General features: G+C 39.8%; 1 protein-coding gene across 1 annotated transcript; it reads right to left on the bottom strand.

Moving 5' to 3' along the window:
* Positions 1 to 2725: 2725 nt before the first annotated feature.
* Positions 2726 to 12419, bottom strand: LOC110460281. The gene is made up of 5 exons (XM_021513105.1): positions 12276 to 12419; positions 9302 to 9389; positions 8590 to 8649; positions 6042 to 6302; positions 2726 to 3608 (listed from the first exon to the last, which is right to left on the bottom strand). The coding sequence occupies exons 1-5, from the start codon at positions 12417 to 12419 to the stop codon at positions 3412 to 3414; spliced, it is 750 nt and encodes a 249-aa protein (XP_021368780.1). The 3' UTR covers positions 2726 to 3411.
* Positions 12420 to 18511: the final 6092 nt, after the last annotated feature.

Below are 18511 nucleotides of genomic sequence, written 5' to 3'. Positions count from 1 at the left end.
TTACTTCTTCACATTTGTCCTGGCACAAGCTAAAATGATGTATTTTAGCACCTTTGAATGCTTTATGCACCATTCCTCTCTGTCTCTCTAGAGGAAGATGTGAAGGAAATGCTTTTGAGGGTCCTAAGACATCTGAGGAAGTATTGGCCTTTGGGAGGATGACAGCAGCTCTGAAAAGACTGAAGTTTGAGTTATTTCTAAATAGTTTGATAATTATTTGTGGAAATTGTATTTAACCAACAAAAAATAATTTGAATATAAAAATTAAATACCTTTCTTACTTTACTTTTGTTGACAACCTAAATGCTGGATATCGTGAAAGGATTGTACAGAAAAATGGCATTCTGGTATCAATTTTACCTGATGTAGTCTCCGGTATTGTGGATGTGGATGCTGACTTGGCTGCTATTGTAGTCACAAAAGAATAAAAAACAAAAAATTGTAAAATTGTTGAATGAAATAATTATTATTGATATTGCCTTCTTGGTTATATCATTATTATCTAAAAAAATTATACAATTCAACAATTTATGTCTTCAATAATTTGTGTTATGTAATATTGTGATATCCTGCACCATGATTTGATGATTGATTTTGACAGAACTTAAATACAAATTTATTTTAAGGAAACAATGGTATTGATTTGAAATTTAAAAATTACGTGGGTGAAATAACATAAGTTAGAATTACAGCCAAATTTCCTGTTATAATTGTTACAAATCTCCTGACCTTCTTGCGAGACACGAGGAGGGCCTTTAGAATCAAGAGTTGAGCTCTTTGATTTTGTAGGTTGGCTCTGTGGAGGCACCTTAACTTGGCTCCTGTCTGTAGCTGACATTGGACAAAAGTTAGTTGTGTGTAAGGTGCTGTTGCAGATGTTGCACGCTGAAGGAACTTGATTCGCGAAGATATTGCAGAAGAGTGTATTATCCCGCACAGACCAGTCTATCTTTTTGTTATTGAAGCGTAGGTGAGAGGCAGCTCTTAAAGAAAACTGACGATGGTATTCATAAAAACCTGAACTATACCTAGTTCCCATATCCACTATGTCCCTTTCATATAAATCGAGCTCTACTCGTCGGTGTGGATGCACCGAACACATGACTTGTTTGAAAACGCCGAAAGCTAAGATGAATTCGTTTAACGTGAGCGTCCTGTTCAAACGGGCGTCTGTTTTATCATTGTTCAGACAGCTCTGGTCACTTTGGCCATTGAAATAGGAAATAAGAAAAGCGGCAAGGTTGACATCTCGGCCAGAAATTATTTGTTGACGAAGTGATGGAGAGACGGTTTCAAATCAGGGCAGTGATTCGGACGAGTACCCAAAACGTGTACGTTTAAATGTTTGCTCACCTTCAGAAGCCGATTCTTGTTGGAATTGACGATATGCCGTGTCCAGTGTAAATTCCGATTCATATCCGATACTAACAGGGAGCGGCCTTATGATGGCAATATTCAGTCTTATGATGGCAATATCTAGTCTTATGTTGGCAATATCCAGTCTTATGATGACAATATCCAGTCTAATGTTGGCAATGGCAATATCAAGTCTAATGTTGGAAATATCCAGTCTTATGTTGGAAATATCAAGTCTAATGTTGGCAATATCCAGTCTTATGATGGCAATATCAAGTCTAATGTTGGCAATATCCAGTCTTATGTTGGCAATATCCAGTCTTATGATGGCAATATTCAGTCTTATGATGGCAATATCCAGTCTTATGTTGGCAATATCTAGTCTTATGATGGCAATTTCCAGTCTTATGTTGGCAATATCCAGTCTTATGTTGGCATGTCCAGTCTTATGATGACAATATCAAGTCTTATGATGGCAATATCCAGTCTTATGTTGGCAATATCCAGTCTTATGATGGTAATATTTAGAGATTATTTTATGACCTTTTTGATATCACACCCCATATCAGCCTGAGAGTCCTGATATCAGGACTCGGGGACTTATGGGGGTTGTGATATCAAAATGGTCATATCATAAACTTTTTATCATATGTTTTTTTCCTTTGAAATAAACAAAATGTGCACAAAAAAATATTTCATTTACTGATATTCATAAAAATGGTAACTAAAACAATGATGTATATAAACAAAACAGTATCAATTAAACGTAAAAAGTCTTTCCAAAAAAGCTTCATTATCATTAGCATTATTGTATCATTCCCTTGCATCCATAACACGTTTCGTCTCCTTGCTGCCAATTCCTCCAAAATCTCCTTGCCAGTCGCCATCGTTGTTTATGCAGACGACAGGTGTAACACTAATAAGCAAAACCAAATCCAACTGGATCAACATCCTCAACTCGGTGTAGACAATAAGATATCGAGGCCCAGCCCCACAGAAAAACCAGTGGAGTTCCTGTCGTGTTCTTCTAAGTTTGTTGTAGAACAAACAATCAACACAGCGTTGACCATTCTGACATTTTAATAACCAACCCACAATGCAATACAGGACAGTGACTAAATGAGTATCCGGAACCGGAATGCGGACCAGAACTGTTATATTTATAGCATCACAACAATTCCAGTGGTAAATTTTGCCAGTTTTCCAGTGGAATTCCAGTGTTTTTCCACTGGAATACCAAGTGTTCTCCACTGGAATATCACTGTTTTTCCAGTGGAATTCCACTGTTTTTCTAGTGGAAAACCAGTGGTAAACTTTGCCAGTTTTCCAGTGGAAAAACACTGGAATTCCACTGGAAAAACAGTGGTATTCCAGTGGATGGTATTCCAGCGGATGGTATTCCAAGTGTTTTCCAGTGGAGTTCCACTGTTTTTCCAGTGGGAAACCAAGTGTTCTCTACTGGAATATCACTGGTTTTCCACTGTTTGTCCAGTGGAATACCATTGTTCTCCACTGGAAGTTCACTAGAAATTCTTTCTTTTTTTCCGTTGGGAGAAAGGCACATAAGACTCAATACAGAAACATATTTATTTGATTGAAGTGATGTCTCTATTACAAACATCATATGGAAATAGCGAGACATTCGGCCATAAAAAAGGCCTCTATATCTTTTGATCTTATTTCGGATTTTGTTGTTGATGGAAGTTACTATTTTCGCCGACTTTGAGTTAAAGTCTCCGGGACTCGACCCACATCTAGCCATGACATGAGCTGATAGAGAATAAATAAAGTGAGTAATGTAGACTACTACAGAGTAACACTGACCCAGTACATGTATATAAAATATCTAGCCAGTTCTCTTTTATATTATGAGAGTCTGCATTGATTATAATTATTGTTTGCAAACAAAGGTTGAACCCAACAGGTAAAGGTTTAAGGGAGATACTTGATGCTTTGAAAAAATACTAGTACCTTGGTGACGGTAAACAGTGCATACAGAAATTAATCATAATTCACCAGGATAAAAATTTACATTTCAATGCGCCAACTTTTTTGTCATCCATTGGTTTCTTCTTGTGTTGGATGTTTCCATACACGGTTGTACAAGCCTTTTCCTCTTCTGACAGAAGAAACTCTATCAAATTGAGACAGAGTTAATAGTTTTTCATCAGTCTTGGCTGTTTTGTGGGCACGATCATAATCATCCCGTCTCAGCTTCACCCCAAACCTGGCCTCACCAAGGAAGACCAAATCTGTCAAGTAGAAATCTTATATATACAAAAATGGAACAATATTAATTTGTATAATAATCATCAAATTACAATGTTTGTTTCTTTTGATGTACACATACTGTAAAAATGAAAATTCTATTTGAAATGTATGTCACACGGGTCGTAATCAAGCAACGATAATACCTGTCGAGTTTAGTTCTTTTATTCTGTACGGGTACGAAAAACCCACTCTTACACCCTGAACACTGAAACAGACTCTAACGCGGACAATATACATGGAAACCGAAAGTAGAACACGCACTCACACACTCTGCTTACCAGTTTAAATAGAACAAATAATAACTAAATAGTTAATGTACAACATTTAATTACTGTTGTATATATACCATTTATAGAAAAGTCAAACTACATCACACATAATTGATATTTCCATCGTACAAAAGAATACATTGACATACAATTTGAAAACATAAAAAATTGGCATTTCTGGGGCAAACTCAGTGACGGTATAGAGTGTCTACGCTATTCCTCGACTAAGCTGGCAATTACATGGTTCTCTATATGTGTGCAGGCTTTGCTGTTACACTAAATAGAGTGCGAGGATGTAATAAGTAGTGGTGGAGCCGTTTCCACCTTATCTACTTCTTTAGGTGCATTGCAGGCCAGACCCGAAGACGAATAGCGTCTTATATGTTTTAACTTTATATAATCTTATGTTTTACCCAGACTGGCTGTAACTCTTTGTCTACATTGCTCCAGTCTGACTGGCTGTAACTCTTTGGCTATATTGCTCCAGTCATTGCTCCAGTCTGACTGGCTGTAACTCTTTGGTTACATTGCTCCAGTCTGTGTTGTTGTATCCCAATATTATGTAATAGAATAATTTCCATTAATATCTGAATATTGTGAAATAAATATATCATCACATTTTTGGGGAAAACAAGGCCAAAACTTAGTTGTATTATGTGAATAATGTAACTGAGTGAACAATGTAACTGAGTGAACAATGTAACTGAGTGCCCCAAAATTGGCTTCTAATAGATAGATAGTTTTCTGACCTAGGTTATTAACGTTTTTACAAAAAATAGTGTCCTTAATGAAAAAGCATGTTAAGTTGTTTTTTTTTAAAAGCAACCAAAACAAATATATACATGTACATATAAAAAGGTTACTTATAGTTATCATACACGAGTCATTGTTATAAGTAGCCGTCAAATCTATAAGCATATCATATAAGACATAGTGATAACTCTCTATAGAGGTCAGATTATCTACGAGAGTATGAGCAGTCAAATGCTGTCCTCATACTTGTATAGTATACATATTGCCCTATTAAAAGTCACATATCTTAAACGAGCAGCCAAATGCTGACCTCGTTTTTTTAGTATGTATCAGTCTGTATGTTGTGCCAACAGTCACGTATATGTAACGTACATTAGTATATATATGAGAAGCCACATGCTGACCTCATATGTATGTATGCAACCTGCACTTGATAAAGCAGCATAGGCGTATGAAAACGTCAAACTATATGTAAGCTATAATAATGTTACATTTACTGTTAAAAAAGCTGTTAATTATAATGTTCTATCAAGTATGGGTGAGTGCTTTCTGTGCATCTCTAATGCAGGATTGTGGTGTTCTAATATATCTGCAGTATGCATCAGAAGACCATCTCCCTAACACTTTGATAAGATGGGCTTCGATATGAGCTGCTGCAGCCGAAGTTGCCGCTCCTATGCGAAAGGAATGACCATTGTAAAGGTCAGAGTTAATGCCAATGCACTCCAGTACATGCCTGAATTTCTCAATAAAGATTGTCCGTGTTAAGGCATTACCATTATCAGTAACGAACAAAGGATCCTCTGGAGCCGGGGTCTGTCGTTGCCTGACTGAGAGATATTTGGAACAGGTAACATATGGACATATCACATTGTCAGTCTTGAATAATTTTAAGGTTACGCCCTCTCTAAACGGGTCGGTTTTGGAGCTCTTTAGATGTAACCTTACGCATTCATCCCTTATAGTCATGTCATTGACGCACAAATGAACACTATGTTCGAATTTTTTGTTCACAGTAAATTCACCACATCTCAGAAAGCCGAAGAAAGCCACGATACATGCCGTCTCCAACATCAAGTCTTCAAAAGAATTTGAGTTCTTCCGTAAATATTCACATGTATCTTTGAGTATGTTAAAGGTGATAGGGTGCCGAGGTCTGCTAACCTTAGTATGAGTACGTTTAACACCTCCTAGCACTGCATGCATACGACTAGAGTTAGCTTTGCTAGGATAAGATATGTTGTTTCTTAGACACGTGAACCTGATACCACACGCGTATAATTTAATAGTAGCATACGACAGATTGATACTATAACAGTACGTAAGCCACAAAGTATATAAGCATCTCTTCTGTGACTTGCATGTCTGTCAGATTTACATTGGGCCAAGTACCTGCCATCAGGAGGAACCTGAGGAATGTTTTAAACCCGGTTTCATAAGCTTGTCTAGTACTGGGAGCTACGGCTGTCTTCCATAGGTCTTCTACGACGGATTCTAGTCCCAGAAGACCTCTGCAGGCTGTGGTACTTGGCACGGAAGGGCGTTGGCCTCTGGAGCTAGCATTCGGAATCTTGCCATCTGTAAACGAGACAATGAATCTGCGATTACATTGTGCTTGCCTGGTATATGCTTGGATAACAAAAGAGTTAATAGCTGCACACATAGTCAAACGTCTCATTAATGGCATAATATATGACGCTTTGGACCGTCGTTTCTGAAGAATGGCTACAGTTGCTGTATTGTCACACCTAAACAATATACGTAGTCCTCTCCATTTATGACCCTATATCAATGCTGCTACTACTATAGGATAAAGTTCCTTGAATGATATAGACAAGTCTTTCAAACTGTATATGTTTATGGAACATCTCTGGCCAAGCCTGTGCGAACCACTCTCGCTGCATGTACCCTCCGAAACCCAGGGTGCCTGACGCATCTGTGTACAATTGAATGTCCTCAGATATTATGACTTGTGGGTTTTAGAAGATAGTTGAGCCATTCCAACGCTGCAGAAATGTTAGCCACATCCTAATGTCCTCCCTGCACTCCTTGGTGATTTTAACATGATGATGCAAGGCTTTCACTGTAGTAGACAACCTGATAATATAAGATACAAAACTTTTTCCTGGAAGCACTACTTTGCTAGCAAAATTCAAATGCCCCAAAAGTTGCAATTATTCTCTTTTTGTACATGATTGTCGATTTTGGAATGATTTCAACATTTCTATGTCCCTCTCTAACTTGTCCTCTGGAAGTCTGGCCTCCATGTGATGCGAGTCCAAGATAATACCTAAATACTCCAGTTCTGACACCGGTCCACAGGTTTTATGAAGAGCCATAGGAATGTTCAAGATATTGAAAATATGGTACAATAATGTCATGTTCCTATTCCCACATTTACCTGGTTCTTCGAAAGTGATGAAATCATCCAAAAGATGTAATATGTGTGCACTTCCAATGTTGTGCTGTGCAATCCAACAGATGGCGCATGAAAGGTTGTCAAAAATCTTCGGACTTGACCGACAGCCAAAAGCCAAGCGTGTGTATAATAGTAATATTTATTCAGCCAACATATCCCACACAGATGCCATTGTGATGGGTGTATAGGTAACAGCTTAAATGCATCAGATATGTCAGTTTTGCACAAAGTTGTGTCTTTACCTAATAGTTGAATCAATTTAACGGCGTCTTCTATACGTACGTATGAGAGAGAACAACTATCTTTATCGATCAGGTCGTTGATGCTGGGGGGTTCCTCGTCATCATGAGGTGAAGATAAGTCCACTATGAGACGGGCTTTCCTCGAGTATTTACCATAAGCCACACCTATGGGACTCACTCTGTAGGTTGAGAAAGGGAGCTTGTCATAAGGACCCTGTAGAAATCCTTTTGCCACTTCACTGTTAATTAAGGTTGTCACAGTTTGTTTGTCTTTCAAGGCTTACTGAAGATTTCTACATTCCTTACTTGGTAGAGGGTTATCGGTGATCATAGTGTCAAAACTGTAAGTAAGCCGTTCACACAAATAATTCACAAATTTTCTGTCTGTATGGCCTTTGAGCTCATACCGGAGTCTGTTGACGTTGATGGGTGTCGTAGCTTGAACTTCGAGTCATTGGTTATTGGTCTCTGCTTGATTTTTTCAGTTTTCCTACATGATTTAGCCCGTGGCTAGTCGATTTACATTTTAAGCAGATGTGAGTAAATACGCAACTGGACCCATATTGACACGCCTTCATTAAAGTTGTTACAAACTTCAGCTCCATTTACCTTAACTTTGGGGCATCCAAGCCTATCTGTTTCCTTGTCTCCTTTAGTGTTCTTAGCATAGGGTGATGAATAACTGTTGCTGTGCTGGCCATGGCTGTACTTCTCCCTCTGTCGTGGGCAGAAATGAGTAGAGTGGGAAGTTAATCCACACAATTGACAAGTGTTTACTCTAGTGTTGCCTACAACCATACTTAGGAGACCTTGGTCCTTCAGTTCCCAACGAAATTTTTGGTTGTTGTCTCTGAGGGCGGCAGCTGCCTTCATGGCAAACTGGCAATGATAGTCGTAGAAACATGGCCATACTAGATCTATAAGGGATGTGTCGCCCTCGGGAGCCAGACACATACTGACTCACGTATCAGGGTGGTCAGCTTAACAGGAAGTTAGTAAGGAAGAACAGGCGGGAAATTGCAATATGTGTTTCCAGTCCATCAAACTACTTACGTAAGTTGTCGCATTGCGTACTGTCCAAAGTCCAGGTCAGTGTCAGACATTTACATAACAACAAAGGACAATGTCAAGGTCACTTGACTGTACAACACAGTACGTAGGTAGGCTACGTGCATATACATGTATATATATTATATGTACAAAGTACACTGGGTTACATGTAAAATATATTTAATCGAAATTTTATAATCTTTTGCAAATTTCAAAAACATTAATTTACCATCATCATTAATCTTATTCCCTGCATCTGGCTGTATGTTATTCCCTGCATCTGGCTGTGCTGAAATCATGAAACAAAATTATCAATTATGTACAATATAGAGTACAGTTTCAAAAAAGTATAAGTATACTGTAGTGATTGTACAGGAACTTCATGTCATTCCTCTTGATGGGATCATCCCTTATTTCATTAAGCTTTGTTTTGTTTTCTGCAACATACATATTTTGCTCCTTTCAAGAAAAAAATATAGGAATGTTAATGATAAAAAATGTTTAGTTGCGCTGAATGTCCCGACATGTACATGCTTTATTTATATATGTGGACTCGGATTACCGCAAGGCTTATTGTTTACATTTGTTTGTTCATGGTTAAGCATGCAATCTCAATCTGATGCATCATAATGATGGTTCACAAACAATGTAGATTCGGCCATATACTCTGTACATCTATATATTGATATAATACATGCGTAAATTCTCTGTTTTACGATCTTTTAAGGGAAATAAAAAATAAAAAAATGATTTCACGAGGCTTTCAAAACGCATACATAACGATACGGCTGACGCGAACGTTCATTCCCCCACCTCACACCGATTGTTTTTGTTATCGTTACTGTAAACAGGCAGAATGAACAAATATAGTCTGTGTTACATAATTGTGTCTAGATATGAATAAAATATACTGATCGTGATCGTTACTGTATTTTACTTACCATTCAAATCACAAATGACGGCATTGTACACTTTGCCAATGTATCGTGCTTTATTATAATCACCACATTGGTATTCGCCAGCATTCTTCTGTGGCACAAGAATACAACACGTGTCGATCACAGTAAAAAGTAGATCTTCCCACTGTATAAGTGCATACTTTTTTCTGATTTCCCTTTCTATGATAAAGCGGGTTCAAAAATGACTCCAGTTCAAAAATGTCTCTCACCTCGTTTTCCAAAAATGTAAACGGGCCAGATATCGAAATAACTGCCCAAATTAAACAATCAACTAGCGTGTATTTTGCTGCAGCTGGTGCTGACCTTTGATGACCAATCAAATTGTGCATTACTCTCGAAGTTGGAAATGGTCTGAAAAAAATCTGCCACGTACAACGCTTAACCCTTTCATCACCATGTAACTTAAGGGTTACTAGTGCTATACACCAAGTAATTTTAATTGTTTTAATGTGCAGTAGATAATTATGGTGCCATTTACTTACTTATTGATGGAATTTCATGTATTATATATATATCAAATTAAAGTATAGAGTCTCTAGTATACTAATGTAAACAACTCATACCAAAAATATGTCAGTAACACAGGTAAAACAGTGAAAATACCTGGATACAGGTGAAATTCTATTAATTAACCTAATTTGATTGTTTTTAAGCCGCTCTTGGCGAGAGCCGAGCGGCTTATTAATTCTGTTCCGAGAACGAAATGACGGACCCACTTCCGTTCGGGGTGCGTGCGCATATTTCAGTCTTTCATGCTTCCGCTATACAGTTTCATTATCGTAAATAGAAAGTAGAATCTCTGACACTCACATAAAGTCTTCTGATATTCTTCTCCAAATAATAATCCATACTTTAAATAAAGTATTGTGGTGGTGAAATTCGTGCACTGGGTTTGGGCGTTTTAGCAACTCGGATTGAGGCCTGAGGAGGTTTAAGTGTGTGAAACACACATGATTCGAGAAAGCACATGTGAAGACTGTCAAGCATTGACGCTGTCTGTAGAAGGAAGATTAAATATATATACTTATAAACCGTATGAGTGATGAAGTATAACCTTTATTTTGATGTTTCAAACGGTAACGTAATATGACATATCGTGCTTAGGTTGATAACGGGAATGGCTCTGAGACGAGACAATATGTGAACCGTGTATGCTTATCAAACATTTCTATAACACAGCATACTTTTTCTGGTGTATGTATTTATGAAAATGTATCAATTTAAGAACATGACACAACTGCCGCAGCTGTTTGACAAGAATTTGCGCTGTGTCAAAATATTATCTAATCCGGTGTAAGGGAAATAACTCTTACGTTGGTAAAGTCGCATTGGGAAATATAATTCAAATATATTCCAAGAACATTTGTGAGATTTTGTATATTCAATGACAGTAAATAAAGTCACTTTATATATTAATAATTATTATTGATATGAATAAAAAATAAATAAAAATAAAAGGAGTACAATGTCTCTTTTATCCATGCATGTTTTCCCACTACTGTTAATTATCCTTCATTTCACAAGCACAAAATGCACCTATTCTTTATTATCCATTCACCGATTGCCATTATGCACGTAAATGTTTATGTCACATCATCGGAGGATGCTAATTAATGAAAATTACAATAATGCGTCACACTTAAAGAGGGTGAAAAAGGAGGAGAGGGAGAATGTTTTTAATGCATCATTTAAGAGGTGATTGATCTTGGAAATTCCATAGGCAACATCATCACATGACCTGATTTTTCAATTAGCAGAATACAGAACACATATCCGAGGTATTATAGTAGATATTGATGCTCAACGTGTCACTGAAGCAATTAAATTTAAAGTGGTGAGCGGCTGTAATGTCACACTGACATAATTCTAGTCTTTGATTTGAATCATGTTTAAATACTCTTATTGTGTTGTTGTTGTCATTTTATACACTGAGATAAAAGTTTAGATGCAAATGCTGGCAACTTTCACATTAAATACTTGAACACTAACTCCGCTGTTCCCCTTATACAAATTTTTTGAATCATTTACTGAAATTTGTATGAGTCAGATGATGACTATCAATAAGTAGATTTATATCTTTCTGAGTTGTGGCCACCCTATTCTGGACCTGATCAGTGTGCGACAGTGTAAGGTGACCACCAGTATAGATGATTCAGCCGCTGCATGGCCCTCGCTCAGCTGGAGGGGGACTGATAAACTGCCGTAATGCAAGTTACAGGAACTCTTCGAGAACACTACGTGACGCTCTCACAAATCCGGAAATCCACCCAGCAGTGAATTCCATCACAGTACATGAGACAGTACCGTGCAAATGTTTGCAAGAACTTGTGAGATTCTTTGTTATGTAACCTTGAGATCTGAATATCTCATGAATCGAATGATGAATTGATATATGAAATTATTTGAACTTGGGGAAAGATGTTATAAAACATAACAAGTCCAAAACTCAGATGTGAATGATGAATTAAGAAGAACAGCTGAGTGTCCCCAAGTCTATATATATATATAAAAATGAAAATACAATATTAAAGGAAGGTTACTACGATAATGATGTTAACGTTTGTCATGGCAACACAATTTTACATGGTACAATTTTTTGAAATAATATTTTAATTGGTTACACAATATGCTTTTAAAATGTCACGTGTATATATAAGTATACTTCCTACCAAATGTAATAACCTAAGTGTTCGTAACTGATCGTGTCCTCATATTTATGCACGGTGGTTATATAATTGGGGAAGCGATTCTCTAAAAAAGCACCCCTGGATCTGTGTCCATGGCCTCTGCCACCCCTAGAGTAGGGCTTGGATCCCGACTGGCTGTACCCTGTCGATTGCCCTTGATACCCTGACGCTGGCGCCTGGTATCCTCCTCGTCTGTGGGTGTTGCCTCTGGTGTACGGCATGAATCTGTGCCCTCTGTTTTGAGGTTTTTGCGCGATTTTCTTACTCACCCGCTGAGCATCACTTATGTCCTTTATTTGCTTTTCAAGATCGTCTCCAAAGAGACTCTCTGTCACCGGATTGTCCGATGAACACAGCGCCTTATACTCTGTTGACAGCTCTGGCCGCAGCGCAAATCTCCGACGTTGCGACATGTCGCTGAATGCTACCTGGAGCATTTTGAAGGAGTCATTAGCCAGGTTAAAACACCCTTTTGTGGTATCCCGGTCCAGGCCAGTGTTAGTCCCTTTTAACAGATTGTCCTGTTAAGTGCAGTAGGGGGAAGAACGCCTTACAAATGAGGCTTTGTGAATTTTGAGATTTTATGTCTGTGTCTCTGGCCTTCCTGGACAACGTTGTCCAGATACCTTTGTTCACTCTAGGTACCACCAAGTTTTCACAATTACCTGGTCGCAGGTGTTTGTTAAGGAGGTCTTTCCTTTTGTCCTCGCCAATCTGGGACTGGATTCCATCATTCACCAGTTTCGCTAGACGAGCACTGATGTTTGGTGAGCACTTCTCCCGTTGATTGTAGAAGAGTTCCATGTCACCCATGATATTGTCTCTATCTAGCAAAGCCTCGGCGTCGTCCGGCTCAATGTCTTGGCCGAATTCTTCAACCGTTTCTCCGTCATGAGTGCTATCTTGATCATCACCCATCTCATTGTCAATTTCATGATCAACATTCGCTTCGTTGGAAGCTTCGTTGGACTCCTGATCAAGCAGGTCCGTGAATGAATGCACTGACAGTGCGCGAGTGTGTTGTGCCATTGCACTAATACTCTGCCTGAAACTATTCTGCTCTGCCATTTGCGACATTAGTCTCATCATCAGCGCATTTTGCTGAAGCAGTTGTTGTTCTACACAAACGGAACCGGAAGTTGTCATTGGAGCCTCTCGCCGAGTCTCGCGCACATCTCGCGTTTGCTCATTAGCATAATTTATGCGACTCGTCGAAGACGAAGGCCTGGCGCCAACAAAATGGCCGCCTTCAATGTTCTCCAGTGTGGCCTCGACTGTGCAGACATCGTCTGACACTAAGTTCTGGGTCTCAATGGACCGGCCTGGCGAAATGTTCGACCCAGAATTGGGTATACGCACGAAATTTGTCCCAGAATTGGGCTCCATCGCTGTCACCAGAATTGATGTTAAATCAGCGCAAGTGTGTGGGGTCAAACCCCGAAGTCAGTGACCCGAACACCGAAAGGTAAACAAACCTTGTAAAGCAACCACGTGCTGATACCACGGTTGAGTCCACTATAGAAAGAGTCCTGAATAAACACTCTATCCTGTCGTAGTTGTTACGAAGTCTGGCTCTGTTGAATTTCCGTTGAAATGTTAAGTTTGATTTATAGATTTATGAATACGTCTTTCTGAACCAAATAACTCTCTAAGCACTGAACCACGTGACCTCTACGTCATCTCAAGGGGTCCCTCAGTAGGTTGATTTTACAGAATTAGCTACGTAATGAAACAGCCTTGTGATTGTACGTGTTGGTTCCATTGCAAGTTATATGGACCTGGGTGGGTTCCACATGGTGCGGGGCTTGTACTGTAGCCATGATCTGGGTTATATAGTTGAACATGTGATAACACTCCTTATATGATGTACTCTCAATTACTATCATCTAGAGTAAACAGAAAGTATAGGTGATGTTATATAGTACACAGCACGTGTATAACTTAGAATATCACTCTGGCCAATTGAGGCTCACCTTGTTACTAATATTAGAGCATGTCGTAACCAACTATGCTGGAGGATGTTCCCTTATTATCACAACGTGTCTATTATGTCTGTGATCCCGACATGGATTGTTGAGCCTGTTTGATGGCGGAATCGGGTGTGTGAATATATCGACAATAGCAATCCGATGACCATCTACCCATTGTTTTGATAAGGTGATCTTCCGTCCGACTTTCCGCCGAGCTTGTTGCTGCACCTGACCGGAAACTGTGACCGGAGTATAGGTTCTGAGGCAGACCACAAGCCTGAAGAGTTTGACGTAACAAATTAATGAAATCACACCTGGTCAATGCCTTGCCATTGTTCGATACGAACAAGGGGTGGGTGGGGATGGCTCTGCCTTCCCTACTTGATGCTTGTAAGTGTCGTTCGAGTGCACATTTTGGACAAATCCTTTTACCATTACAAAACAGTTTAATATTAACACCTTGCCAGAAAGGATCTGTTTTAGATCTCTTGAGGGCGAGAATAGCATGATCGTGATAAATAGTGATATCACCCATGGTTAAATTCACTTCGGGGTCGAATTTGGACGTACATGTGAATTCTCCACACCGAAGGAATCCAAAGAACGCTGTAATGCAAATGGTTTCCATCATGGCATTAGTATTGGTGTCGAACAAACCATTACGTAACCGGTTACATAACAACGACAGCACCTGGAAGGTCACAGGATAACGTATCCGTTTAGTTGAGTGTGCCTTCGATCTTTTAATGCCGTTCATCACCAGTTGAAGTCGGGCTAATGTCCCTGTTGTGCCTTGATTAGCGTCGCAAGCGTAGAATGGACTAGTCACTCCTTGAGATAAATATTGGAATCGAATACCGCATAAATACAGTTTTATGGTAGAAAATTGAAGCTTGAGTACATAGCTGCAGAATGTAACGAACTGAATTAACGTTTGTTCTGACAAGGGGGTAAGGCTGTAGATCCGGGTTTTGTCAGATTGTTTAAAGCACAATACCTCATAAAAGTCGTAAAACCTGTGTAGTAGCTCTTCCTTGTTGATGATGCTACTGACTGATCGATCAGTTTTCCTACCTCCTGCTGTAATTCCACATCACTGTTGAGATTGGAGGACAAGGGCAGGGGTGTGGCTGTGCTCCTGGGGCCAAGTGACGGAATCGCTGCAGCTGCAATCGAGACAATGCATCAGCTATATTATTGTCTTTCCCAGGTACATGTTCTGCATGTATAGCAAAATTGTTCTTGATTGCATACCATGTTAATTGTCTCATTAACTGCATAATTGATTGAATTTTTGACCGGCCCTTTCGAATAATGTGCACAGTGGATTCATTGTCACAAAAAAATATAATACGTTTGTTGGTCCACCAATGCCCCCACAAAATGGCTGCTACCACAATCGGGTAAAGTTCTTGGAATGCCATGGATAATTTGTCATCATTTATTAATGGAAATTCTTCTGGCCATGTAGAACAAAACCAATATCCTCGGAAAAAAACTCCATATCCTATGGTAGATGAAGCATCGGTATATAACGACATGTCTGAAGCCTTGATGCGCCCTGTGTCTTGGAACATAGATACTCCATTCCACTGCTATAGAAATGTGATCCACATAAACATGTCTTCACGGCATTCCATATTAAGATGAACGTAGTGATGTAACTCCTAAGCAGAATGAGCCAAGGCCAATAGGTATGAAATAAATGATCGGCCCGCGGGGATAACACGACTTGCGAAGGTAAGATGTCCCAGCAATTGTAGCATTTCGCGTTTAGTACATGATTTCTTTTGTGAAAATTCTATCAATAATTGCCGTATTCTGTCTATTTTAACCTGTGGCAGTCTTGCTACCATGTTGTCTGAATCGAGTATGATACCCAAATATTCTAGAACCATTGTAGGTCCTACGGTTTTGTGCTTAGCAATTGGAATGTTTAGTTTCTCAAATATTGACAACAGTGAGTTCATAGTTTTATTTGCGTCACAGTCTGGTTTGTCAACTGTTAAGAAATCATCAAGTAGGTGTAAAATGAAACTGATACCGTAATTGTTCTGGGCGATCCAACATATAGCCTCTGATAAGTTATCAAAAATCTTTGGGCTGGATCTGCATCCAAATGCAAGCCGCGTATAATAGTAATATTTGTCCTGCCATTGCACGCAAAATAACTGATGTTGGGTCGGTGCGATAGGTACTACCTTAAAGGCGTCTGAAATATCAGTCTTGCACATTTTTGATCCTCGTCCGTTTATAACTAATTGTGTAATAGCGTCGTCTATTCTTACATATGATAATGAACATTCCTTTTTGTCGATTAAATTGTTTATGCTGCTATGTACGTCGTCGTTGTGTGGCGCGGATAGGTCGACAATCAGGCAGTTATTATCTGAATATTTTGCTTGAGCTACTCCTAGGGGAGACACACGGTAAGATGGGAAGGGTGGTAGAATGAAAGGTCCCGCGACAAAGCCCTTTTCCAGTTCTGATTCTAGTAATTCTGTCACGACATAGGGTTGTGTTAGCGCCGACTGCAAGTTTTTACATACTTTGGTGGGAATATCTACACTATTAACTTTAGTGTCAAGGCCATATGTAAAACCGTCAACCAGATATTTAACAAAAGTTTTGTCTTTGTGCGTTTTTAATTCCCTAGACAGCTGTTTGACATTGACGGGGGTATGACTGGTTTGTTGTCGTGAACTTGGAAGTACCCTGTCCGGTGAAGATTTTAGTTGTCATTCCTGATCTTTCTGTTTGCCCCCCTTTTTGCATTCCCATGCTGCATGGGCCTTACTCTTACATTGTAGACATACATGACTCCATGAACACATGCTGTCCTCTTTGTAACAACCCTTGGTGGAGTTAAAGTTATTGCATATTTCGGCCCCGTTATGAAATACTTTATTCCAACCGCGCACGTCAACTCCCTTTTGATTCTTTACAGTTTGGTGTTGGTTAGAAGAAGAGTTTGTGATCTTTTGTTGGGAGTTATGCGGACAATAATTGGTGTCATGAGAAACCTCTCCACATGTCTTGCACATTCTAGATTGCGCCCCTGAAGACACTAGCTGGAGCAGATCGCGATCACGTTTCCCCCAATACATTCCGAGGCCATGTAGATGTAGAGCATTGGCACTCTTCAACGAAAACAGTTTATGGTACTCGTAAAAGCAGCTGCCATATACGTTGTAAATGCTTACAATGATGGATTCATATTGGTCGAGTTCTTCCCTGCGTGCCGGGTAGGCCTGGCACATTGCACGTTTATAACGTCCGAAAGCCGTGATAAACTCCCCTATAGACAGGGACTGACGCAGTCTGTTGTCGTTATTCTGAGATTGGTACGAGGCGGAAGTTTGTTCCTGCACCTCGTAGTAAGGAATAAGAAGGGAGGCTAGATTGGTGTCCTTACCTTCAACGATTTGTCGGCGTAATGGCGGCGCCATTAAATCCATTTGAGGAATGTCCTCCGAGGCAACTGGGCCTGTCACGTTGTGCGATTCTAGGCTGGCACTTACCGGAGCTGTGGCACTTACATTGCAGGGGTTGTAACTGTCCTCGAGCGTGAAGGGCTTCTGGACTTTCTCCTTGTCCCCGAGAAGTCGGACAAGGACGTTCTGCATACCAGACATTGTTTCGCACAAAGTTTTGAGCATGGGCGACGCCATGTTGTTTGGGGAATTCCCCGTGGAACTCTCCTGTGTTTGGGAGCATTCTGTCAAATTCCTACGCGCGGCCGCTTCACTGGTTGTTGTACTGGCGCGCTCACTACGCGGAGAAAAGTAGTCTTCCGCCCGGGCATTGTCAATTACAATTGCTGCTGTTCAAAGGTCTTTCGAAGGTCTTCTGAAGGCCTAATCACTGTTGAATCAACATTCTGTGTATGATGTTCGGTTCCTGACACCACTTCTACGTGGGTAGATCAAGTAGAAACGGTAGTCGGACGGTCCAGAGGCTGAGCTACAGGTCTGGCCGCGTTCCTCGAAACATTCACCACATTGTCTGAATAAAGTTTCCTTAACGTTGCCAAGGGGAACGTGGGGGAAGTTACTAGTCCAATTCCCGCTAATGCATGTCTAAGTTGTGTTACTCCCCAATTCATGTAATTGTTCATGTCCAGAGCTTTGCCCGTGGTCCGTTGACGTTTTTGTTTGGGCGCCATGTTTCGGAAGCACTTTCTGTTGATAAGAGTTTCTCCCGACTAGTTATCCTTCGAAACACCAAATCACATCCAATAAACTATACCATCGTCAGTATTACTCGATTTTCTATCTTAAGAAATAAGTACAAGATAGATTAAGCGTTGGTTAAGTATGCGTTATGATAATGAATAAATGAAAACAGATTGCTGATGCTGCATGGGAGGTGACGCAAAACTGGACACTGGTCAGTGGTCACGTGATCGCCCTGAGCCCTAAGGGACATGTGGAAAAAGGGGATCGTGCGCACCCCTCCCTGCACATGGCCCTTAAGCTGGACATTGAGTATAGACCTGATAGTGTGGTCAAATGTATTGTTGATGTGTATCTCCC

This window comes from Mizuhopecten yessoensis, unplaced genomic scaffold, assembly GCF_002113885.1.
Source record: "Mizuhopecten yessoensis strain PY_sf001 unplaced genomic scaffold, ASM211388v2 scaffold10347, whole genome shotgun sequence".
NCBI lineage: Eukaryota > Metazoa > Mollusca > Bivalvia > Pectinida > Pectinidae > Mizuhopecten > Mizuhopecten yessoensis.
This window is presented reverse-complemented; position numbering and strand designations above follow the sequence as displayed.